Raw genomic sequence first — 24,186 nt, 5'->3', positions numbered from 1 at the left:
GTGTGAGAAGGCCACAGAGTGAACTCCGTCGCTATGGCCTTCGAGCGTCTGGAGGCACGCGCCGCTGCTCGCATCCCAGATTTTGATGGTCTTGTCCCACGATGCTGATGCTAGCTGGGCCGAGTTGTGTGAGAAGGCCACAGAGTGAACTCCGTCGCTATGGCCTTCGAGCGTCTGGAGGCACGCGCCCCAGTTGTCGCTCATAGCTAGCTTCATAGTAATTCCTTTAGGCTCTTCGTGCTGAAACAGCTGTCTTATTAGACTACCTATTGGACTGAACAACAGCGCAGATGCATATGTTTGAAGAGGGTAACTCTCAATTGCCCCTTTATGATACATGACGAATCGCCGTGCATCTTGAACAAGCTGAGTAAATCCATCTTGGTCACGCATCTCCTACTTGCGTTAGCATCTAGATTACATTATACAGACATGCAATTTCTGTATAACATACCTGCACTATTGACCACAGTTTTGTCATCGAGACTATACCTTTCTCTACGCTCTCGCACAAACTAAGCCCTTCTAGCCAATAGAGATATTTCTTCTTTATAAATTCATTAACAATGCCTGTAACTTGCAGGTATTGAACATTGTTTGCTGAAGACCTAGGTTTCGAGTCGTGTAGATGATCAATCCAGTAAATGCACGGGTAGCGTGATGCTGCTAATGGGTCTAGATCAGGCCGTTTGACGTCTTTGACAGGAAATCCTAGCGCTTTTAGACTGTACATGTCCCTGTGCAATGTCTTGGACAAAATTGCGAGCGACCTCGAGAAGATCACTTGATGAGCGGCCTTGGTTCCATGCGGAAATACCTCATCTAATGCTTTTGCGAAGAGAAAGTCCTTTGCGGACTGATGCACAAAGTAGACTGTATCTTCTCGCAGAGTAAGGAACGATCCACAAAGGCTGATAATCTCCCGCACTGACTCTAGGTCGTCGACAAAGTCTTCAAGCTGCTCAACGAGCACAATTAGTTCCGGGATCGTAGCAGGTCGATACAAGATCGCAGCCGAAGCCAGCACCTGCCGACAGACCTCAGCGCTGTCAGACTCGCCTATCTGGTGCATCATCCGCTTATACAAGGAGTCTAGCCCAGGCGGGAATAAGGGTAGCTTCTTTAGCACGTTCCACTTTGTTGTCTTTCTCAGATCTTGACACACTAACGCTACCCAGAGGAAGGTATCGTTCGCGTTTGACGTCAAGTGCTGGAGTACGGCATGTCTCATTTCCGCCTTGTACCGCTTTTCCTTCGCCAACTGATCTACTTTTCGCTGGATAAAGGTGTCAACCGCCGCAGCAACCGACTTTGCGTTTAGCTCAAGACTTAGTCTCACTTTGTGTCCCGCCCGCTCTAGCTGTGTTTCAATGTCTGGCCAATTACGGCTAGACACAATCCACTTGACGCGTTGAGACGTAGAAGACTGCATCGCGATAAATTCCAGCAGCTTCGGCCTATTGGTAATACACTCGTCCAGCGCGTCGATGATCAGGTATGTAGTGTTCAGGCTTGGGTCTCGCAGCACATCGACGAAGATCTCTGTCAAGGCTACCCAGGCATTTGCATCCTCGAACAAGGTTTTGCCTGCGTGATCGTACTTCTTGCGGACGTGCGATACAAGTGACGGTTGTTGATTCACGAGCATGTACAACAGCCCTCGTAGCACGGCCGTAGCGCTGTTGATGCGCGAGTCGGTCTCTTGGCAGAAGAAGTAGGATAGAAGGGCAGTCCTAGGCATTGAACTATGCAGCTCGTCGATAATGCCGCAGAGCAGCATTGTCTTGCCTTTACCAGGATCACCTTTTATCCATAGCAGTTGGTTGTGTGGGTCCTGTTGCCATTGCTGGAAGGTGGTGTTGTCAAGGACCCAGCGGTACGAGTCTGCTAGCAGTCCACCCTTTGTATCCTCAATACGCTTCTTGTCATCACGCGGATCCGTGTGGCGTACGTCTTGAACGCATCTTTCTTGCTTATCAATCTCTTCCTTCAAACGTCTGAACGCGCTCGCCGCCCCTTCGCTGTAAGCTGGCGCTATCTCAACATAAAAGATGCCTGATAATGAATACCACCCATCTTCATCGCGTGTGGTCTCCCGGTCGCCTTTCCATCGCAGCCGCTCGTGGATGCTGAACTGAGACAGAGGGGTCCCTTCTAGTGCAAGGAGCGGGATGCTGGTGATTTCGTGAATCTGTTGCTTGAGTGAGATCTTGTCACCAAGCTTCTTCCCTTGGCACGAGAAGAACTCGACTAAGCTAGGTGCGAGAAGCTCCTGAAGCGTCCAACCGCGCAGGAACCATTTGCTTTGCCGGAACTCCAAGTCCCATAGTAGCAGGTTCGCTTCTTCTTCGCTTCTGTGAGGTGAACAAGACACGTCTGATAAGTAGACGTAGCAGCGAGCCGCGTTGCGATACCAGCGAAACATTGACTGGATAGCCTGCGAGAACTCAGCCTTGTTTCCCTTGTTAATGCAGCATGCGTCAATCCAGAAGTATTGCAGCCCGTCTTGCTCTGCCTGCTTCCCACAAAACTCGATTTTCTTATAGCCAGGCTTTCTCTCCCCAGCACCGCTTGCTAGATCTTCGAATGTGACCTCCTCTCCTTCTGCTCCCCAGGTATGTGACAGTATCGCATAAGGATGGACTGCAATTTCGTCTTCGTCCATGTCTGGAGTCAGACGGAACCCGCTATCGCGGGTGCACTGTAGGAGACGCATCTTGATGTGTAGTTGAGTACGTGAGGCAGGATCGTGATGTAGGGGCTCAAGGTGCCAGCCTAGGATGACAGATGGTAAAGCATTCAATCAGCTAATCCGCTCATCTGTTGAAAACGTTTACGTTCTGGCGACAATGTCAGTATGAGTACAGGATACAGAACATCAGACTTTCCTGCATACGTATGTCGCGCTCAAAAGGACCTCAAGAAGGCTGCCAGCTGCGATGTGGGGAAGGTTTGAATGCGCCTCAGCGAACATGGTAGGCAGGGGCGGCTGGATGCACAACTTACCACCTACGTGGCAAGGCTGAGATGCAACCATCAGATTGAGGCACGTCCAGGTCTGGGATACACGCGATCCTGAGGGCGCTGCAGTTCGAAGAAACATGACAGCCAGTGACTAGGAGACGGTCTGCGGAATTCTGAATCGGTTTTTTTATGAAGAGAGTCCAGACGGATCTCTCCCTGGGGTAGTTAGCTCTGTTCGACGCAACTGGCCGGCCAATGCGCCACAGCAATTTTGAGACCTTGCTAGGAAGAGGCATAGTGTTAATTTCAGTACGAATAAAATACACAAATATCTGAGCACGCTACTGCAGGGTCATGTATGCCAAGAGTAGCTAAAACTACATGCCCTGCCAGAGGATCTTATCGTCCGAGCGGCGAAAACTCGCGGAAAGCATAATGCTCACCTTGAATTGACCATTCGAGCCTAGCGTCATAATTTTCAATATCTTGACTTCCCTTGTGGCCTTTCAAGCTCTTGGTAGACTTGCGATGTCGCGAATAAACAGGGGGGTATGTGTAGAGAGGCCACAGACCACGTCCACAGAATAATTAGCAGCATACTCAACAATCGACATTCAATTATCGGAGGCTAATATACTAAAGGAACAGCATCTGCCGAATCAAAATGCGTTCACAATAAACTCACGTAGTTGATATGGCGCGATTCCGAAGGTCCGTACGAAAAAGTGTCTCGCCACACAGGTGTCTCAGTACGCAGGGACGGACGTTATTACTCCAACCAAAGGAAGCAAGGAGGAGAAGCAAGCTGGAGGCTGGTATACAAAGTCTACGATGGAAAAGTTGACGGAAAAGAAGATGGCAGTAGCACTTTGGTGCAAGAGTCAGGTCCAGGCGCGGCCCACTGCATGGAAATCTCGAAGAAGACCGAGCACAATCAAAATCAAATTGATCGAGGATAGCCAAGCTAGGCTAAGTTTGAAGAATAAAGTGGCGAATCAGCGAAAGTCGTGTGTGCAGAAGGGAAAAGCTTTCTGTAACGCATTTCATTTTTTAAAAGTACTCTCCCAGAGATAAAACATGTACGCAAGTGAGCACTTTAATCTACATGACTTAAAAAATACCAAATTGAACAGTAAACAGAAGACGAGCCCCGACCGAATCAATGAAAGAAACTCAATCCAATGACAATAACCTACCAATTGGAGTAGGAAAAGTTGTTCATGGAAATAGGCGTGACAGGTGAGACAACCGGTCTTGGGCTCAGGGTAGTTGGTGCTGGACTCTTCAGCAGACGGCGGAAATTAAAGGTCGTTTGGGGCTTGGCCCCGGCAGCTGGTCTACCTTACGCTTCAATGGCATCATTGGAAGAACAGCCAATGCACCATCGTCGGAAGACTCTTCAGACTGGGATGATGGCTCCACCTAGAATATCAGCAATGATTCAGAACAAGAAGGTTTCAGACTCACTGGGGCTTGCTTATGGTCAAAGGCAGCTTCCAACATAGAGTTTAGGTGCTCGATCTCCTTCTTGGCCTCATCCAAGCCTCGCTCTTTGTTAGTGTTGCCGGCCTCCGCAGTTTCCAGAAGAACAAAAGTCTCTTGTAACTAATGCCGCAAGTCGCTAACTATGTTGGTCAGCGAGGTCCTCTTTGAGACCTCTGCTCCCAGTAGACGCTCCAATCGAAAGCACATGGAGATGGAAGCTTGAACTCTTAATTCCTCGGCAAACAGCTTTTGCAGCGTTTCTGGCTCGAATCCTGGAGTCGGATTGGCCGGATGAAGCTGGGAATCTCCGTTGTTTGGCAAGAAGTGCAGTGACGGGAGTGCAGAATACGCATCGAGGGGGTATGGAGTGGTTGGCTGCCTTGGTTGCCAGGACTGTGCAGTTGCCATGATGATTGCTGATGTTGTTGATTTTGGTGATGTTGATGATGTTGATGAATGATGCTGAATGATGCTGATGGAAAGATAGTCGTCCGGAGCAGGCTGGACATATATACCACTCGAGTACTCGCTAAATCATTAAATCTCTGGATGTTGGAACATACAGCATTTCTGGAAAACGAAACGTTGGATACGAGAAAAGAAGGACCGTTGAGATGCAAACCACCAATCCGGTGATACAAGGAAAGTTTCATTGGTCAATAGACGCTTGCCTCGATTCAAAAGGTGGTGTAGGACAAAAATATGCCATTGGACACATGCAGGCGCTTGGGAGCGACAAGATCAGGCGCAAAACGAAGCTAATCATAGGATGCAATGAGATCTCCGAAATATGCAAGAGAGAAGAGTAATTGAGCTATATGGATACAAGCATCACAAGAAGACGCATGCAAAACATCATCCTTGAATTCGCTTGAGCAGGACAAGAGATAGTAGGACTATGGGTCAGCACGCAATACTTCAAGATTGGATAGATGGAGGCGCCTGCACAAGAATTTTTGCTCTATGTCAAATCAAAAGAAGAATTAAATTCATTACTACCAAGTCTAACTGTTCCTGAAATCAAACCCATACATATCAAATTAAGCCAATAGTCCAGGCGCGCGACGAAAATACAAACTGATTCCTTCTCCACGAGACGAGCCTGGTCTCAAAGTAATTTCGTTTGTCAGCGTGCTACGGCAGTCGTAGTACAGGGTGCAGTCATGGTTGTAGTTATAGTTTGATATATCACGCTAACAACAGAACTAGTTACACTAGAAGCAACAGAAGAAAGAGACTGGCCTGAAGGGGCCCCTGCGGAACCAACAGCAGTAATAGATGAAGCACTCTGACCCGCAATGGAAGACTGCGTGACACGAAAAGTACCCGGTCCAGCAGAGGAAACACTTGTAGCAAGCGTGGATACGGCACTAGTGAGGGCGACGGGGGGGTTGGAAGTGGTCTTGTTCGCAGGAATAATAGCGATCGTGACTGCACCGGCAGAAATCGAGGTACTGCTCGTTGTGAACAGGGTGCTGAGTAATGTTGCAAAAGCCGTGGTTGAAGAACCAATAGATGTGGAAATGGATGTTTGTGTAGCGATAGGATTTAGACATTCAATGGTTCCATTCAATTCATTTACAATATTCTCGACATCTTCTGTTCCGCCACTCATGGTCGCTTGATTACACATAGGTGACTGGCCAGCGCATTTCCTTCTTTTTGTCAGTGTTTAAAACAGGCAAAGTGAAGAATCTTACCAGAACACGAAAGCGTCTCCATTGGGAACTTCGTTGGGGATTGTAAACTCAGCCACTTGTAGGCCCATGCAGTCTATTGCAAAAAACCCAACGTGAATTGGAAAGCACGAGGGGTTCGAGAAGGAAAGTGTTGCTTCGCAACGTTCCCTGTCCGGATCGAGGCTAGTGCCATCAGTTCTGGAGCATACGCTTACACCTCCTTAGATCCGCAATACATACCGGGCCGATACCATAGAGCCAGCAGTCATAGCATAAAGTGGAGATGACATGCATATCGTTGGTGGAAATACGTGCGCAAATTCGGCGGTAAGGCAGACCAGTAGGAAGGCATACGACAAAAACATAAAGACTAGAATTAAAATGGTCAAGATGGGTGAACAATGGGGTGGAATTAAACGTCGACACAGGCGTAGCTGAGAAAAGATCTAAGGATTGCCGCCATGCCAGGACATTTATATAGTTATATCCGGCAGATTCTGGAATTCTTACAAGACAGGAAGTTGTAAATCTAGGATCTGAACTCGAACACACAAGCGCTTAATCCAAAATACACGATAGACGTCTTGTAAGCGCCTGCTAATAGAAAGAATCCAAGAATTGTTGAAACACGCGAAGGTTGAAAGTCAATAAGAGGTAACGGGTTCCTCTCTCTCCAAATCACAAAGGTAGTCCCGTCAACATTATCACGCATAGATTCTTTCACATCCGCGATGACATTCAATGAACCAATGAACGAAGGCCCACAATTGTGGAGCCAGCCATCGTTCAACTCGGCAATGTCATTTCCTGGTCCTAACTGGGATACCAATTCGAGTATGGGCTACACACCCTCACAGAATCAAGTTCAAATGCATACACATCCACATATGCAACAGATGCAACAATCCCAGGCACAAACGGCTCAGATGCAATCCCACCAGGGACAGGCGAACCACATGCACTCAACCCAGATGCACCCGTCCAAGTCCAACAGGCACACCCATCTCAGATGCATATCAATCAATCTCACATGCAGCAAGTCCCAAGGCAAGCTCAAATGCAACCGGTTCACATGCAACCCACACAAATAAAATCAGCTTAGGTCTTGCAACAAGCACAACAGATTTCCCCGGGGTGGGGTCCGCATGGAGTCAGCACATCATTCCATACCATCAATCCTGCTTTCACAACACATCAGGATGGCCTGGACCTGGCGTGCGACTCGGAATGGTCCACAAGACAAATATCTCAGTCAATGCCTACCCCACCTGTAGAGGCTAGGACAAGTGCATGGATGGGAGCTGTGGATAACAGTAGCCAGGCCAGCTTTGGCAACAACAGCCCACGTATCAACAGTCCAAAGGCAAACATCCAGAATCAGAAGAATGAAGACAAGTCGACCAATCAAGGCTTCGCCGATGACAGTGGCGACCAAAGTACGGCACAGAGCGGGGAAGAAGGGTCTTCGACCGCGGACCATCTATCCACGGCATCTACCGCAGTTGAAGAGAGCCCGGTTGAATTGCAGCAGTTAGTGCAGTAAGTTTTTCTCATGGCTGCAGTGAAGACATCCCTGGTCTAACATTAGCAGGAATGTGAAAGATCTCTTGGCGCAAGGACTACTGTTCCTCAATGGTGCTGAACGTCAGAAGAAAGAGTATGCAAAACTGAGAGATGAGATGAAGAAGCACAATGAAGTGGCTGCCGAATGGACAAGTGGGATGCAGGACCTATCGAGTAACTTCGACAGGCACGTACGACAATGCAAGAAACACTTCGACATGGATACGGATGGAGGATCGGCGTCTGGATCTTCAGAATCCGAGTCAGAGACGATAAGCTCAGAGCGGGGAAATCGCCAGTCAGCCAGAGACACGAGAAGAGCGGCAGATGCGGAGAAGAGGAGGAGAGGGAACCGCGCTGCACCAGGCGGGAAGGGAAACAGCAAGGGCAATAAGTGGGATACAAGGTAAGCGTAAAGATCAACTCATTTCGTTGTTTTTCTGTAACAGTTGTATGTTGTATGACTACTTGAATTTCGAGGTTGAAGATAAGGGATGTTGTATGAATAGACGGGATAAACGCGCTTGGCGTCATGTACTCAGTTCGCTTCCAGTCCATTGGATCCACATGATTGTCAGAGACCCGGTGCAATGGAACGCGATGTGAATGGTGGAGAGGAATGGATCCATTCATTGGCTCGCTATGTACGCGTACAGTACTGTACAGGACACGTTCTCACCCTTGCATTTTCAGGAAAAACAGTCATTCACGACTCCCAGACTAACACTAACCATAATCTATTATAGCCCTCGGACCTGAATACTAATGCTGATGACTTGAATAATCAATTACTGTGTTGTGCATCGCGTTCAATTGAATTGGAAATACTCCGTACAGTACCTAGGTAGGTGTAGAATACAGCGTCGCGTGTGATTATCTTGTTCCATTTTCAACGACACGACCCGCCCCATCCCCGACCCCACAGTATCACCTCAAAAATAACATGCATGGAGATAAACCTGCATGAAGATTAACACGCATGGCGTGACATAATTTTCGGAATATAGGCGCTTAGTACCGCAAGCCAGTCAATTCGGCGTGCCGAATGTTACATGCCAAGCAGTCTGGCCCCAAGGCTTGTCTGAGAAATCGGTGCTATGCAAGCCGTCAGCAGTCGTCCGTCCGAGAACCTCCCACATTGAGTCAACCTTACTGTACCTACCTTACTGAGATTTGTGAGACATGTGTCATTACCCATGCAAGCTTCGATCGAGGAAGTCAAAATAGCAGGCGCTCAGCTCCCGATTGATATCAATCTCCATCTTGGAGGACTTTGTTTGAATCAAAAGCTTCTGGTCTCTATTCTGCGTCCGACCAAGCAGTCGCGGAACTCTTGTCAGCATATGGTTGGCCAGGTGGCCCAGTTCCTCGCAGCCGGAATTCCAACTTCCTGTGAATATTCTGGCCGGTTGGAGGCGTGGACCGAAAGCAGCTGTAATTGGTTAACACAGATGCACGATCGCAATGAAGAATCTGCTAACCAAGGCGAATTTCGCCATCTGTGCTGGGGAAGATGTTGGATGCTTTCAATTCCCCATACACGAGACCCTTTCCTTCCAACTCGAGTAGTCCCTGGATGATCTGGTGCACCATCGCCAGTAAGCCAATCAATGCAGTGATGAGACGAGGTAGGTTGGCTAACTTGTTTCAACACTGCTGCGACCTGCATCTCGCTGATCGCCATCGTGCTGCCGATGATGTCCGCCAGCGTGAGTGCAGGTTGGTCATCACTGGAGCACGCCACATCCGATCCAATTCGTGGACAAACATGAAGCGCGGTGGAATGAATGCACGACTCCTTCGGCCAACCTCGACCAGCCTTGCCCGAGCATCGGTCCAAGTGGTTCGCAAGCAAGATTGGAGCACGTACGGCTTGTTCTCACGCCGGTCAAGAACAAGCTGTGTGGGATGAGAGGTGCTTTGAGGTCCTAATGGTAAGCTAAGTGCATGTGCAAAATCGTCCCACCCTTTGTTGAGAAAGTCTTCCTCATCTCGCAGTTCTTCTACCGTGGGAAGATCAAATCTCCTCTTTTGTTGGCTCATAATGAAGTTAGGTGCTTTGGTCTACTTGAGAATTACTCGGGAGTGTCCAAGACAGCTTTATATTTATACGTTCTAACACTTTGTAGTTTGAGAGCGTACATCCGTGTGCAAATCTTCTGTTTTCCAGTATCCCCGAATCTGGGAAACCCGGTTCCCATCCTCGTTATGGCCCACCATATATATACCTGCTCCCCAACTCCCCCATTTCTACCTCGCATCGCCGTCTACTTGGAAAATGGATTCCGATTCTGATACAAGCACTCTCATTCCGAACTTCTTCCATAAAGCTTTGCCTCTATCTCCTCGCACGCGCTCGCCTGTTCTTATCGAGAATTCCGATTTGCGAAAGCGCAACAAACTTCTTGAAGAAGTTATCGAAGTTCTGTACAAACAAAACCTTCAATACGCAACTATCCTCAATTCTTACAAATCTTTCGAGAAGGAAGCGAAAAAATCAGCTGCACATGTCGCCAAAGCATCGGGAGATAATGTGGATTATTATTATGTGGTTGCCTATCGTCAATATTACTCGAAGATGAGGACATTGGAGAGGGAAGCAAAGAGTGATTGGGAGGATTATTGTGAAGATAAACCGCATGGGCTTGGAGCAGTCGTCGACCAGTTTCTCGACGAGATTAAGGAACGTCTGGTAGATGAAGGCACTGAGGAAATCATCATCGGCTTTTCAGAATGAATATAAATGATCGCAAGTTCTCTTCTTAATTGATTTCATGTTCACATCGAGAATTGTAGTACAGAGGCCATGGTACTCCCAGGTATTCTTTTCAAGTGATAGGCGCAGCATTAGACTGTAGGATGCTCTCAGTAACTGTGTTATTTACATTGCAATAAAGTAGACATGTAGTAGTGACCGAGAAGCAAACCGAACTCATTCAAATTAGATCAAATACAATGGTCCCGTCCAAAAAGAAAGCATACTCTCATGACTACCCAATCAATTCCTATTTCTCCATATCAACCTCACGAACCCTTGCTATCCTCTACATTGCCTGTTCCTGTCAGGCTCCGTGCACTCAAGTAGAGCGCGCACGACTGGAACGACGGTGAATATATGGAGAGCGACTTCTTCTGCCGTGACTTCTATGGGTCTCTCGGTGTTCATATCGAGATTCGGTTGGAATGAGGGGTTCATACTTTTGGTCGTTGAGCTTGTTGAAGCTACAGAAAAGTTAGTGGTTGCTAATCAAAACCGATGTGTGTCAAATTCTCACAGGACTTTTGTGAATATAAAAGCGCCAACAGCAACTAAAGAAGCTCTGACAATGCCCATGATGTTAATTTTGAATAGTGATTGAAAATGTGGGAAGCTTTCTTTGCTAGGTGTGTTTTTTATGACAGATCTGGAGAACGATTCCTGCAAAGGGGATCATTAGGTATATAAGGTCCATGCTACTGTGCTAAACAGCTTTGGACTCTGCTCATCATACTTTCGTGGGCAAAGTGAAATTGTAAATTCCTGATATTCTACCCTCACCATGTAAGCTTTTGAAGGGAGAACTTAACCCTTCAGAAGAACGAGTCATAAGAAAGCAAGAATTTACAAAACCAGAAACTCAGAAACAAGGAACTTTGGAATGATCTCAAACCATGAATCAGAGTTCGCAAGTAGCAATTAGGATTCTTCGTTTCATGGAAATAAGAACAACGAATAGAGTAGTAAACATTGGATAAAAGAGTTCTGGAGTTCTATTAAAAGTGGTTAATATTTGAAACTATTTCATAGACAGAATTTCTGAATCCCCAAATTTATTTCAATATGTTTTAAGCTTGGAGTTATGATTATGAGTGAATGGGAGGTCTCGCATATGAAGCGATTATATGGAAACGTTAAAACGGAGATACTTGTTTTTATTTTGCTATTAATAATACGCAGGGCTTCAAGTTGCTTATGAAATAAAGTATTTGCAAACCGGTTGGAGGATAGATCGTTGAAAGATCCAACTAAAGAGTTTAAGCATTTGTTCTAGTCCATACGTCAACACCTCAGCACCTCAGCACTTCAATCAAGTCGCTATTCTAAGCAAAGTTTATAGATGTTTATAGTAGTGCTGGAATGCTGGAGTGCTTAGAGCCCACTGAAGTAGAGTAACGTCCATCCCTGCGTGCCGGAAAACCCTGTGTGCCGGAAGAAATGATAGGTACTTTGACTTCACACATCTTAAAGTCTGCGCACACCTTAATATCTCCTATATCCTTTATAAGTTATGTTCCGTGGTCACTCCCGCACACCTTGAACCCCTCTTACTACCAAATCACCTTCGCATCGTTGCTTTCACGCCTGATTTTGCAAAGGGTCTCCTTTTATAGCGTAACAGAGTTCCTCTACCACAGCTCAACCACCGAGCTTTTACTATCCCTAATACTTATAAAAGAGTTTTATCCGAGCTCTAAGGCCTTACACCTATGCAGGAAATCGTCATCGGCCTTGTGGCTACTATAGCGTGTAAATTTAGGTAAAGCTGCCACACGAATGAATACCTCGAGTTGAAGCACTAACGATTTTTGGTTAGAGCAAAACGACCCCGCACCTGCCATAATACTTAGGTAATTACGACGTGGATTCACTTATGTAATTATTTTATGGCTATTGCTCGACCCACCTGATAACGCTTCATTGGTTATCGCAGAGACTGCGATAATCCGACGGGTTTCCGCATCAATAACACAATACAACAACGAAGTTCATTACCGACCGAGCAATAAATGATGAGAAGGGATTCTCAGCTTCGACATTTACTGTCCCTGCATCTGCTGATAGGGCACCGCTGGAAAGGCAGATCCTATTACTTTTGACACCTCCAGCAACCAATGAATAGCCCATCAACCGCGAAAGCCAGCTCGCTAATCTATGCCCAGAACCGCTTCGATTTTACTATGGCCACCCCTGAGGAAGTAACCTCGTACCTCTCCTCAGGCAGAAGTTCATTTTTCTCACGTGATATATCACCTCACAACCCTCTGGACACTACTAGGCGGACTTGCCTTTGAGTAGGGGTAAATTTTACATGATGCATCTGCTCGAAAGAAAATCAAAGCAAGCTTCCTTTTGCCCCTGCAATGACTTGGCTACTCTCTCTCGTGAATTTCTATTGGCGTGAAGGCAAGCCACCAATGGCGACCCCGCGACGACCGCTCACTGTTTTAGGCGTCGATCTCCCACAATCTTTCGTCTCTTAGGAAACAAATCTATTCATTATCGAAAGTGTTCGCGAAGGCCATGAGTGACGATTTATCTTTCAGAGAGCGATTTAAACGAGTCATCGGACGTGGTAAAAAGGATTCCGCGAAGTCAGAGGCACAGGATGACTCTCCAAAATATTGCGCAGTCTCGTCAACGAACTCAACACAACGTATGCAATTGATGAAGCTCTCTTATTCTCGTACTAACAACCTCTACTAGATGCCGTCCTCCGTCCTTCTGAGCATGCCGGTCCATCGACTATAACAGTCCCTCCCGCCCTACCATCGATACCAAAGTCTTCCACCCCTCTTCCGGCACGACTTCGTACACCTTTGGACACGACATCGAATATCTCCCTAAATAACACTGGCGTTAAGGTTGCAGTAGTAATATCCGAGACTGCAATAGCCGACCAACCAGCAGATATTACAGACGATTCAGCCAGGGACTGTTCCCTCTGGGACACAGCATATGATGCTCTTAAGAAGAGCCTGATCGAATCGCCGCGTATGAGGATCTTTTGTCTAGAGTGCCTACCAGAGGTAAGCTTCGTCCCGTGCTGGACTGCTTTTCCAACAGCTGACTAGAGACATCATAGCCCAAGCAAAGTCAACAGCCTCGCACGAGCCAGAAGACGCCGGCGAGGTCACAAATCAAATCCCCCAGCACGATGCGATCGCACGCCGAGAGAAGCTAAAGCAGATAACGGAGCTCGGTCTAAAGCATATGGAAGACAAGAAAGTCAGCGCAACACTGTTAGGTCATGAGATCGTCCTGCAAGATGTCGTGGCTAACGTCGCTGGGGCTGTGGAATGGACCGAAGACTATATAAAGGATGCCGTCAAGGACCTACCGTACGCATCCATCGTTGTAGCAGGCGTCTCTCTTATTCTCCCCCTCCTGAAGAACCCAAGCGCTGCCGAGGCTGCCAACCAGGACGGGTTCACATACGTCACCTCACAGATGCGCTACTACGTCGCGATAGAGTCGCTGTTGTTACCCGAGGACATGAAATCCGACCTGAGGGCCAATCTTACAGATCGTCTCGTGGACCTCTATAAATTCATTATCGATTTTCAGGTGCAGACCGTGCTACGGTTCTATCGTAGTCGGACCAAGAACTTCTTCAGAGGTACCATCAACTACGACGGCTGGGACAAAAAACTTCAGGATATTAAGGACGGCGATAAAGAGCTTGTTCTGAAGTTTAAGACAGCCATGTCTGCTACCAGTCTCGATATCCTGAGGACTCTTGCCGAGGAAGCAGAGGTCTCACGTACTATCCTGTATAGTCTTCTGAAAAAGCAACAAGAGCTCGTCGAAGTCAATCGAGACCAACTAAGCGTTGCTCAAAACTATCTAGGCTTTGCAAAAAGGATGGACAGGCGTATGTCTAATGCTGAGAATCGAGCCTGTCTGCGGGACCTGCAGACGACCAACCCTTGCGAGGACAAGGTCCGTATCGAGCTGGATAAAGGTGGCCTCCTCAGAGATTCGTACTGCTGGGTCCTCGAAAATGCCGATTTTCAAGGATGGCGCGACGACCAACAAAATCGGCTGCTCTGGATCAAGGGCGATCCCGGCAAAGGCAAGACGATGTTGCTCTGCGGAATCATTGACGAGTTGGTTAAGGCGGCCTCCCATACCACCAACGTCTTGTTCTTCTTCTGCCAAGCCACTGACACTCGCATTAACAATGCCACAGCTGTCCTGCGCGGCCTGCTTTACTTGCTTGTGAAGCAGCAGCAGTCTCTCATCTCCCACATCCGCGAAAGCTATGATGATTCTGGGAAGCAGCGCTTTGAAGGCGTGAATGCATGGGTGGCATTGTCGAAGATCTTCACCAACATTCTCGAGGACCCGCGCTTACGTAGTACCTACCTGGTCATTGACGCGCTCGATGAGTGTACCACAGGCCTGAGCCTGCTTCTCAATCTTGTCGTGCAGAAGTCGTCGGCACACTCGCGTGTCAAGTGGATCGTCTCTAGTCGCAACTGGCCGAGCATTGAGAAGGATCTCGACACTGCGACGCGGGAAGTGAGGCTGCGTTTTGAGCTTAACGAAAAATCCGTCTCCGCAGCTGTTACCACATACATCCAGATCAAGGTAGATTGGTTAGCGAAGCGAAATAAATACGACGATGGTACGCGGAACGTTGTCCAGCGCTACTTGTCCTCGAACGCAAACGGCACTTTTCTCTGGGTGGCCTTGGTCTGCCAAGAACTCGCCGATATCTCGTGGTGGAAAGCTGAAGAAGTGTTGATGGCGTTTCCGCCTGGACTCGATGCCTTCTACAAGCAGATGATGGACCAAATCTGCAATTCAAAAGATGCTAAGCTCTGCAAAAGTATACTGGCCGTCGTCTCGAGTGTCTATCAGCCTATTACGTTGTATGAACTTGTCTCTCTGGTCGACATGCCCGACGGCGTCTCTGGTGATGAATCTCTGACAGAGATCATAGCGCTTTGTGGTTCTTTTCTAACACTTCGGGACGGCACCATCTCTTTCGTCCACCAGTCTGCGAAGGACTTCTTAGTGAAGGAGGCATCTAACGACATCTTTCCTTCAAGGATAGAGGATGTGCATTATACCATCTTCTTGCGATCGTTACAAGTAATGTCTAAGACACTAAGACGTGATATCTATAGCCTACGCGCTCCCGGGATCTCTATCGACGAAGTCAAGCAGCCCGATCCAGATCCACTCGCCGCCGCACGGTACTCTTGTCAGTACTGGATTAGTCATCTCCTCGATTGCCATACTTTAGAGGACAAAATCAGGAACCTCCAGGACGGTGGCTCAGTCTATAGTTTTCTATGCCAAAGCTTTCTGTACTGGCTCGAAGCGCTGAGCCTAATGAAGAACCTGCCAGATGGCATAGTCATGATCAACAGGCTTGAAAATGTTCAGGTATGTTTCTTCGTGTTAGTCCATCATGTCATCAAAGCAATTAATGTAAACAAGTTCGATGATAATCCCAATTTACATGCGTTTATTCATGATGCGTGGTGGTTTACCGTATACAACCGATCAATCGTTGAACAAGCGCCCCTTCAATTATACTGTTCAGCTCTTATCTTCGCCCCAGAGAAGAGTATTATCCGAGAGACATTTGAAAATCATATCCCCCCTTGGATTCAACGAAAGCCTAGAGTACAAGCGTATTGGAACGCGGCGCTACAGACGCTCGAGGGCCATTCAAAATCGGTTTGGTCAGTCGCCTTCTCCCCTGACGGCAAGCAGGTCGTCTCTAGCTCTGGCGACAAGACCATCCGGCTCTGGGACGCCGCGACAGGCGCAGTGCTGCAGACGCTCGAGGGCCATTCACAATCGGTCAATTCTGTCCCCTTTTCCCCTGACGGCAAGCTATTACCAATCTTACAAGTATTTAATCATTGGGTAATGGAAAACGATACAAATATTCTTTGGCTACCTCCTAATTATCGGCAAACTTGTTCAGCTACTTGGAACAAAAGTCTTGCTATAGGGCATTCATCTGGGAGAATTTCATTTTTTTGCTTTAAAAAAGGAGTAAAGTTAACTATTTAAAATTAACGAAAATAGTTTCATTTCTTAAAAAGTTTTAGAGAATTATTTACTTATATACTATCTAAGAATCGCCACTTGCCTTCTAGCTTTTTCTACAAAATATAGTATTAATAAATTTTTGACGCAGCTACGTCTCGCGGAGTGTTCCACCTCCTGCCAGTTGACAGCGCTGTGGGCGGGACCAAGCGCTGCGGTACCGCAGTACCTCTAGCTACTGTTGGCCTTTATGCCTAAGGCTTCACCGTTTACATCAGAAGGTAAATACTGCGGGATTATTTCGCGCTAACTAAAATCGTCACTCGCTTCGATCCGAGGTACTGACCCGTATGGCAACCTTGTATGAATTTGCACGCCCTAGCTGCCACAGAGCTGTCATTGATTTCCTGCATATTAAGAGGGACTTAGAGCTCAGGTAAGACGTTTTAATATAATTTAGGGATAGTATAAGCTGTGTGATGCAGCTGTGGTAAAGAAAGTCTGTTACGCTATGTGTCACGGGTTGGATGCAATGAGTCAAAGCAAGAACCTGATTGTATTACAAGAAGAATTAACTAAGGAGAAAAGAGTTCCCTCTCGTACGAAGAGCTCTTTTAAAAGGGGCTCTCACTGGTTCATCCCTAATTGCTAGCCTTACATCAGCAACAGCGGGGTGCGTATTCCATGATCCATCAATACTCAAGCCCTAAATTCGTGTTAAATTTGAGCTTCAAAATAAGGGAAACACGTACATCTAAGCTCATAAGATCTGGACTCCTATTGGGTGGCATAGCAATACGACTACCATTTGAAGACCAGTCGTTTGGTGTGAAAAGTAGTGAGTGCTGTGGAGCAAGTGTGGCTCCTCCGACGGTTGGCGGTGCTATTGGTGGTACGGGTGATATTATGGGGGCTGAAGGAGAAGTAGTAGACTGCTGTGCAGCCTGTGCTGGATTATGTGTAGGCGTGGGCACCGAGACGATTGGCAGTTCTAATGGCGGTGCGCTTGGTACATATGCTGGTGGTGGTGTTGGTGATGCAGGTGGTGCAGGTGGTGCAGGTGGTGCTCGATGACCACTAGGTTGCTGTGAATTCGAACCGATTACAGACAACACGACGGGCACAACGGCTGATTCCTCTGCAAGGTCGTATTCATCTGATTCTGATTCTACGGATGGCCCTCGATATCCATTCGTCTCGGCATGACCAGTTGTGTCCGCAGCTGCCCGTCTGGCGGTAATAGCTGCTTGGTGCTCATCTCGAATACGATTTTCTTCCGCAAGGGCTGCGGCCTGTCTTTGACTCATAATTGCAAAGTTGCTAGAGTGTCCTCAGGTGCAGACATTTTTCAATCTCTTCTCGAGCTATATACTTATAAAATGTTGGCATATATAAAAAAGCGTAGTGAAATCATGCAACAGTGGAATCATGGATTCAGGGATACATGAAACGAGGGACCACGGAATCAGAACGGATCGCGGTTTTCTGGAACAACAATTTGCAATTATAAGTAGCGCAATGTAAAAGAGCGATGTGTCCCACACGCGTAACACGCGCGCAATACTTACTATGGCGAGACTGATCAAGATGCATTTGGCTCGCCTTATTGTTCTTTCTGCTGCCACTTGTGAGTAACCACGTGATCAGACATTCTGCTCCCTGCGCTGACATTGGAGACCAAATCGCAGCCGCTCTTGAAGGCTTCTTCTGGCCGAAAATTTTTTGGGACTTCATGACAGATAATTTGAACGGACTCGTGAAACCAGTACCTGCTTTGCAAATGATCAATTTGTTGTTTGGTATAGGCATCATTGTTCTAGAGTTACCACTGGGTGTTATCGCAAATACTTGGCTCCAGCGGAGTGTGCGATTTCGTGTTTTCATCCTGATACTGAGCTCTTTTGCATCTGTGCTACTATACCAAGGCACTGACCCTGCAATATATCACCTCATTGGCGCGAGTCTCTATCTTTGGGCCCACTACACCGGTGAAAAGATGAGTTTCCTGGCAGAAAACGTGACCGAAGACACAAGCTGAAAATGATCTCAGGCGATTCCGCTACCTTGGAACGTCCCACAACAGACCAGGGTGGAGCCTTATGCATCCACTACTCATCTTGTGGCGGCAGCTATCTGACACATTGTGAATAGGGGCCATGTTGTAGAGCGAGAGCAACAGCTAATTGAAGAATAAACAACGAACATGATCCATATATTTATTTAAACTTCTTGCGAGAACTCCAGCATGTAACATAGGAATTGTCCACCCTAAATTGGATCCAAGAACAAATTACTATCTTGAAAGCACAAATCTGAGATTTTGTTAAGACCAGTCTCAAAATGTGCTCATACGTCCGATCAAAAATAAAGATGGCTTCACACGCGCAAAATCTCATTACAATTCACAAATGACTTTCCTCAAATCTGCACAACACCACTGGGTTGCGTGTGAAAGGTTTGAGCGGATGGATCAATTTAAGGGGATTTTGAACTTTGAGATCTGAAGATTGGAGGCTTTAGAAGTCAAAAATTTATAACAAAGTTCGATACAAGACTCTATCTGAATGGAATCATACCCGACTAAGATCATGCACTTTCTAGCACCTCCGGGATTATGTAATCGTCAAATGCTCGACACCTTACAATGTGGGGTGCTTTGCTCAGCATATGTTCAAGGTCCTCGTGCATGATCGACATGAGATCAGTCTTCAAAGAACCTCTGTGAGCTTGACATGACGAGGCTCGGCAAACTTCCCGTCTTGTTCTCTTCAGTTTATGATCTTTTTGCCAGTGCTTCATTATTAACAGCTGCTTGGAAGCGCAAGGTTAGAAGTGTTTCATGCAATCCTGATAAGGGCAAGGGGGCGCTTCGTTTATATCCAAATGGCCCGAAAAAGATTCAAGCTTCGGACCGGAGGCCTCGTAAAAGCTGGGGGGATTAGCTATGAGCTAAAAGAGAATGTTGATTGGTACCTGGATGGTGATCCGATTAAGATATGGACACCTCCTGACACTCTTTCGATATCTGACAAGTGGTGGCGGTTATGTCGCCTAACAATCAAGCGTTCCGAGGATGTGCACAGTGTCGATATAGCTTTGACCAAATTAGCCTGCCGGGTGTGGCGGGGAACATCAATCGAGTTGTACTGTGATATTAAGAGGTTGAAAAAGGCTTGATTGAAAGGCTCAGCTCCGCTGAGCCTTTTGGGCTCCGAAGGAGCTGACTAATCTAGCACGTGACCAAAGGTCATGTGATAACAATGACAGTACATCAACTCAACAACACGTGCTCGGCATGGACCAAGGTCGTCCAGGGCCAGTTCAGCGTACTCATTCGAACTGCGTTCGAAATAGTCTTGGCGTAGCTTTGCAATATACTCTCTTTTTGCTCTGGCTTTTGCAACATCAAGTTGTTGTTTCGAAACAGTACCTCGTTCCCGCCTACGACTCAGATCCTGCACTTCTTCTGTCTGTAGAGCGGCGAGCCGTTCTTTCCTCAGGAGCCTGTATGGAGCGCCTTTGCGCAGATTGTTCGAGAATTTGAGACGCGTCATCTTCGCGATATCCGAGGTATGCATTGGCTTTTTCTGGTACAAGGATTGAACATCAATTCCAGAGATAGTACTCGCATATGACTTTTGTAAAACGGAAGGCCCTTTTTGTCCTAAAATCTTACCTGCCTGAGCAGGTGCAACAGTAGCTGTGAACGTCAGTGATCGTTTTCCCGAGAGGAACCTCAAGCTCTTCCACCTTACCACAAAGCAAATTAGCACATTGTAGTCGGATGGCGTATGATGTGGCAGACTTTTCAAACCCCATTCGATATCCAAGGCGGATGAGCTGGGTGTGACAGGAGGCGTAAGACCATGCTTTATTTTCTTTATTGGTGTAGAAGCTGCGAAGGACGGGAAGCTTTTTCGCAGACCCTGTCACATCCAGCTTGATCATGTCTTTCTGGATAGGTTCATCGCAATATCGGACGGTGGCTTTCATATCACAGAACACTTCGTCCGCGAGAGCCATGCTGAAGAGAAGTGCTAGAGGACAAAGTGCAGGGTTGTCGCTAATTCCGCTTTGCAGCGTCGCACATTTTTGGGCTTAAACCTAGGTGCCATGGAGTCAACAGTTTATTGGAGATTCAACTTGGTGGTCGGTGCATGCACTCTCTTGGGGCCATCGCCTTATACATGTTCTTCAATACAGGCTCCTTTCCAATGAGATCTTCAATGGAAATCGTGAAAGCTAGGAAGGAATTTCAAGACTTGGTCACACTCCAACTGACAATAAAATCGTTCTTTCCAGTTTCGTGGAAGCATGCTTCTTGTCCAACGTCCAGATCCCTCAATTTCGATAAACGATATGGGCTGCAGGTGCATGGTCTGAATAAGGCTACCTGGGTAAGTCTCCTTGGCTGGTGTGTGGGGGGGGGCCAGCGATGGTGAGAGATTTTCACTCTCAAGCAAGTGGGTTTTCGTGGTTTTCTACTACACACACCTCTCAAGGTCTTCACGGTGGACTGTGCATTTTTACTACATAGACCCTCCACATTTTTCCAGACGATAGCCTCGTCCCATTAGCGCAAGGCTTCAGACTTGTACCTTTCTGAAGCCTTGTCACATGTATTCAAATAATGCAATTAAACACGAAATGAGATGAATGCTTCACTTTGAATGATACCACTATCGAATTTAAAATAGTTAGGCTTTACATTTTATTGTAAACTAAAAGGGAAATTAATGACAAGTTTTGCAAGTCACGGTCGATCACGTGACACTCTCGCTGTCTGGAGCAAAACATTCCGCAGCCCTGCCCAATTAAGGAATAAGTTTCGCAATCCTAGTTACTACCACTAAACCGCAAACGCTGTGTTTGTGGAGGAGAACTGGGTATCGGAACCTATTAACAAATCGAACCGGATTCGTTTCGTGTGCTCTTCCTCCGATAGCGGCCCCCACTACGATCGTCGGCGAGTCGGGTCTGCAAATTACTAATCATGCTTCCATCTCTGCAATACAAGTATTGTTCGATTCAAATACTAACAGATACCTTCTTTACAGTTCTCGTCGCCGGCCTTCACCTTGACCAGAAAGTCGTTCAATATGGACCTTTCGTCCTCAACACACAGGAAGAAGTTTACCAAAGCTTTGATGGATTATCAAACGCATTCGAACGGATTCGAGCGAGCCAAAGGTTGGCAAAGTGAGATTGGGAAGAGTATGGTTCATTGAATCAGAGGGTAGCTTGGGGTTACTAGATATGCGGTTGCAATGAAGCCCAGAATGTTTTATAGGGCCATTATTAATAGAATTGTACACTGAAATAGTGCATTCCCTAGCATGAACGGGCTGTGCCGATATATTTTCATTCGTGGCTACTATTTTCTCACATTCTTCAAGTTCTGGTCATCGCGGGCAGAATGGAGGATCGGAGCTAATTTAGCTCATTTTGCCCTACAGATCAGACAAGTCGAATTCGACACGCCTATCTGATTATTAAGTTCAGCGGGCGATATCATAGGCGGAGTATCTTTTGTCATTAAATCCGAGATCGACATTGACATTTCAATTACATTGTATACCTCCAACTTTATACTGAGTAGTTCCACAAGAAAGATAGAACTCAATCTTCAGCTTAAAATGAGTTCGAAGAATCCAGTTGACACTTTCGATATAATTATTGTCGGAGGAGGGACCGCGGGAAGTGTTCTCGCAGCGCGCCTTTCGTCCAATCCGTCCCTACGAATTCTGGTCCTTGAGGCAGGGCAAAACCGCAACGAGGACCCCAATGTGCGAGTACCAGGGTTTTCAAAGTACTTACTTGGGAATCCTAGTTATGATTGGCAGTTCCAAACTTCGCCTGAGGAGGGCTTAAATGGGAGAGTGATTCAGCAACCGAGGGGGAAATTGTGGGGTGGTTCCAGCGCGATCAACTCGCATGCACTGGTCTATCCGTCTAGGGGCTACCACAATGCGTGGAGTAGCTTACTTGGAAGAGGTGCTGCGAAATCAGCAGAGCGTTGGGACTGGGAAGGAATCAAGAGGTACTATAGAAAGTTTCAGACTTTGCAGGAGCCTAGTGAGGATGTCAAGCGAGAGCTGAGCATTGAGGTTTCGGAATGGGGAGTAGGCGATGATGCTGGGAAACCCCAAAGTCAGAAGAACGAAAATGGCCATGAGGGCGTTCGAGCCTCCTTTCCGGTTACACCACATGTGCTGCAAAAGGCTTGGGTAGATGCAATCCACGATCTAGGATTCAGCACCTCCAAGAATCCCCTCGATGGAGACCTCGTTGGAGGCTCAACAACTACAAATGCTATTGACTCTTCTAAAAGAGAAAGAAGTCATGCTGGAGTAGCTTTCTTGGAGCCTTCCACGAAGCGAGAGAATCTTGTCGTCAGAAGCAATGTATTTGTGGAAAAGGTCATGTTCGACGAGAATGAGAAGAATGGAAATCTTGTGGCATCAGGTGTTCTTTACAGACCAGAAACCTCTCAGCAAGATGTGACTGTCTATGCCCGTCAAGAAGTCATTATCTGTGCAGGCACTTACGGATCACCTAAAATACTGGAGCTTTCTGGCATCGGAGACCGCGAAATAATGGCTGCGGTAGGTATCAACTGTCTTCGAAACCTCCCAGGTGTTGGTGGTAAGAATATATACTGTTTAGCATGGTGGACATTATAGCTAATATGTGGGGTAGAAAACCTCCAAGATCATCTGAATTTTGGTCCGTCGGTCGAAGTGCATGATATTATCATGACAGCGGATGTCACTGCTCGCGACGCCACAGCAGCAGAAGCCGCAAAAACACTGTACGAAGCCGAGAAGAAAGGCTCTGCTGCGGAGGGTGCTGCGTACAGCTTCTCCTACATTCCATTGCAGACATTGAGTTCATCAGACGAAGTACGAGAGCTGGATGCCCTAGTCACCAAGACTCTCGAAGAGAACTCGTCGGCGATAAGCAAAGGATACAATGCTCAATATGAGATTATTCAACGCTTGATTCAGGACCCAAACGAATCTACCGGGACGGTATTCATGACTCGCAAACAAAGAAGCTTTCCATCTTCTGGACCCGTACCGGGAAATTATATGACCATCATTGCTATGCTCTCATATCCATTTTCTCGTGGGAGTTCGCACATCACATCCACAAAGTCCAGCACGCCTCCGGAGATCAAATTCAATTACCTTCAACACCCTTTGGATGCCGAAATCTTTTCCCGCCATGTCGTTCAGATTGGCCAAATGCTAACGCAGCCCTCGCTATCTGCACAACTAAAACCTGGTGGCAACACACTACCAACTGGATATTCCCGCCAAAGAATAGACATTGATGATATCAAACGGTATCTACCTCAATATGCAGCAACAAATTATCACCCAGCAGGCACGTGTGCGATGATGGGCGAGGAGTTAGGTGGAGTTGTCGATGAGGCTTTGAAAGTCTATGGAACTGCGAATGTGAGAGTTTGCGATGCAAGTGTTATCCCGATCGTGCCAAGAGGAAATATTTTGAGCACCGTTTATGCAGTTGCCGAGAAAGGAGCAGATATCATACTGAGAGCGGAACTTTGAAGCTATAGATTCCACATTGTACTGCAATATATCAGTATTCATGTATGCGCGTGCGGCTTCAAATCTCAAAACTTCCGCTTCGGGATAATGGGAAGTCGATACTCAACTTGGAAGTTAGCAGCAAACGCTAATTCAACCAGTCCACATT

The 24,186-nt window shown here is 47.0% G+C and overlaps 11 protein-coding genes across 11 annotated transcripts; 5 read left to right on the top strand and 6 right to left on the bottom strand.

The window, feature by feature from the left end:
• Positions 1 to 24: 24 nt before the first annotated feature.
• On the bottom strand, positions 25 to 2,716 carry LY89DRAFT_735355 (HET-domain-containing protein; the record flags this gene model as incomplete). The annotated part of the gene is made up of 2 exons (XM_018220001.1): positions 25 to 396; positions 455 to 2,716. Coding segments are annotated over 2 exons (2,634 nt in total), but the record flags the coding sequence as incomplete, so codon positions are not given.
• A 1,532-nt stretch (positions 2,717 to 4,248) lies between these two features.
• On the bottom strand, positions 4,249 to 5,354 carry LY89DRAFT_783413 (uncharacterized protein; the record flags this gene model as incomplete). Its single annotated transcript, XM_018222681.1, has 3 exons — positions 4,621 to 5,354; positions 4,432 to 4,569; positions 4,249 to 4,386 (listed from the first exon to the last, which is right to left on the bottom strand). Exons 1-3 carry the CDS (start codon positions 4,855 to 4,857, stop codon positions 4,249 to 4,251), a joined length of 513 nt encoding a protein of 170 aa, XP_018069576.1. The 5' UTR covers positions 4,858 to 5,354.
• Positions 5,355 to 5,575: 221 nt separating this feature from the next.
• On the bottom strand, positions 5,576 to 6,217 carry LY89DRAFT_670721 (uncharacterized protein; the record flags this gene model as incomplete). The annotated part of the gene is made up of 2 exons (XM_018213182.1): positions 5,576 to 6,104; positions 6,150 to 6,217. 2 exons carry the CDS (start codon positions 6,215 to 6,217, stop codon positions 5,576 to 5,578), a joined length of 597 nt encoding a protein of 198 aa, XP_018069946.1.
• A 1,166-nt stretch (positions 6,218 to 7,383) lies between these two features.
• On the top strand, positions 7,384 to 8,196 carry LY89DRAFT_670720 (uncharacterized protein; the record flags this gene model as incomplete). Its single annotated transcript, XM_018213181.1, has 3 exons — positions 7,384 to 7,667; positions 7,720 to 8,097; positions 8,172 to 8,196. The coding sequence occupies 3 exons, from the start codon at positions 7,384 to 7,386 to the stop codon at positions 8,194 to 8,196; spliced, it is 687 nt and encodes a 228-aa protein (XP_018069575.1).
• Positions 8,197 to 8,990: 794 nt separating this feature from the next.
• LY89DRAFT_670719 (uncharacterized protein) lies at positions 8,991 to 9,734 on the bottom strand (the record flags this gene model as incomplete). Its single annotated transcript, XM_018213180.1, has 3 exons — positions 8,991 to 9,123; positions 9,173 to 9,421; positions 9,562 to 9,734. The coding sequence occupies 3 exons, from the start codon at positions 9,732 to 9,734 to the stop codon at positions 8,991 to 8,993; spliced, it is 555 nt and encodes a 184-aa protein (XP_018069574.1).
• Positions 9,735 to 9,969: 235 nt separating this feature from the next.
• On the top strand, positions 9,970 to 10,428 carry LY89DRAFT_783412 (uncharacterized protein; the record flags this gene model as incomplete). The annotated part of the gene is made up of 1 exon (XM_018222680.1): positions 9,970 to 10,428. The coding sequence occupies one exon, from the start codon at positions 9,970 to 9,972 to the stop codon at positions 10,426 to 10,428; it is 459 nt and encodes a 152-aa protein (XP_018069573.1).
• Positions 10,429 to 12,748: 2,320 nt separating this feature from the next.
• On the top strand, positions 12,749 to 16,590 carry LY89DRAFT_719820 (NACHT-domain-containing protein; the record flags this gene model as incomplete). The annotated part of the gene is made up of 5 exons (XM_018218525.1): positions 12,749 to 12,855; positions 12,901 to 13,105; positions 13,156 to 13,478; positions 13,516 to 16,320; positions 16,552 to 16,590. The coding sequence occupies exons 2-5, from the start codon at positions 12,973 to 12,975 to the stop codon at positions 16,588 to 16,590; spliced, it is 3,300 nt and encodes a 1,099-aa protein (XP_018069572.1). The 5' UTR covers positions 12,749 to 12,855; positions 12,901 to 12,972.
• Positions 16,591 to 17,032: 442 nt separating this feature from the next.
• Positions 17,033 to 17,792, bottom strand: LY89DRAFT_783410 (uncharacterized protein; the record flags this gene model as incomplete). The annotated part of the gene is made up of 2 exons (XM_018222679.1): positions 17,214 to 17,792; positions 17,033 to 17,167 (listed from the first exon to the last, which is right to left on the bottom strand). Exons 1-2 carry the CDS (start codon positions 17,766 to 17,768, stop codon positions 17,033 to 17,035), a joined length of 690 nt encoding a protein of 229 aa, XP_018069571.1. The 5' UTR covers positions 17,769 to 17,792.
• A 238-nt stretch (positions 17,793 to 18,030) lies between these two features.
• On the top strand, positions 18,031 to 18,499 carry LY89DRAFT_587813 (uncharacterized protein; the record flags this gene model as incomplete). The annotated part of the gene is made up of 2 exons (XM_018209450.1): positions 18,031 to 18,088; positions 18,138 to 18,499. 2 exons carry the CDS (start codon positions 18,031 to 18,033, stop codon positions 18,497 to 18,499), a joined length of 420 nt encoding a protein of 139 aa, XP_018069570.1.
• A 1,133-nt stretch (positions 18,500 to 19,632) lies between these two features.
• Positions 19,633 to 20,883, bottom strand: LY89DRAFT_783409 (uncharacterized protein). Its single transcript, XM_018222678.1, has 2 exons — positions 20,217 to 20,883; positions 19,633 to 20,161 (listed from the first exon to the last, which is right to left on the bottom strand). The coding sequence occupies exons 1-2, from the start codon at positions 20,482 to 20,484 to the stop codon at positions 19,686 to 19,688; spliced, it is 744 nt and encodes a 247-aa protein (XP_018069569.1). The 5' UTR covers positions 20,485 to 20,883; the 3' UTR covers positions 19,633 to 19,685.
• A 1,214-nt stretch (positions 20,884 to 22,097) lies between these two features.
• Positions 22,098 to 24,038, top strand: LY89DRAFT_698094 (alcohol oxidase; the record flags this gene model as incomplete). The annotated part of the gene is made up of 2 exons (XM_018216957.1): positions 22,098 to 23,106; positions 23,161 to 24,038. The coding sequence occupies 2 exons, from the start codon at positions 22,098 to 22,100 to the stop codon at positions 24,036 to 24,038; spliced, it is 1,887 nt and encodes a 628-aa protein (XP_018069568.1).
• Positions 24,039 to 24,186: the final 148 nt, after the last annotated feature.

This window comes from Mollisia scopiformis (assembly GCF_001500285.1).
Source record: "Mollisia scopiformis unplaced genomic scaffold LY89scaffold_15, whole genome shotgun sequence".
Lineage (NCBI taxonomy): Eukaryota > Fungi > Ascomycota > Leotiomycetes > Helotiales > Mollisiaceae > Mollisia > Mollisia scopiformis.
The sequence above is the reverse complement of the archived record's forward strand: the minus strand, read 5'-3'. Positions and strand labels throughout refer to the sequence as shown.

Excerpts from the sequence above, each read along its gene's own strand:
- LY89DRAFT_783409 (XM_018222678.1), bottom strand. The coding sequence starts at position 20,484 with ATGGCTCTCGCGGACGAAGTGTTCTGTGATATGAAAGCCACCGTCCGA. Across the intron at positions 20,162-20,216 it reads ATGTGCTAATTTGCTTTGTG|CTACTGTTGCACCTGCTCAG; the intron begins GTAAGGTGGAAG and ends TGACGTTCACAG.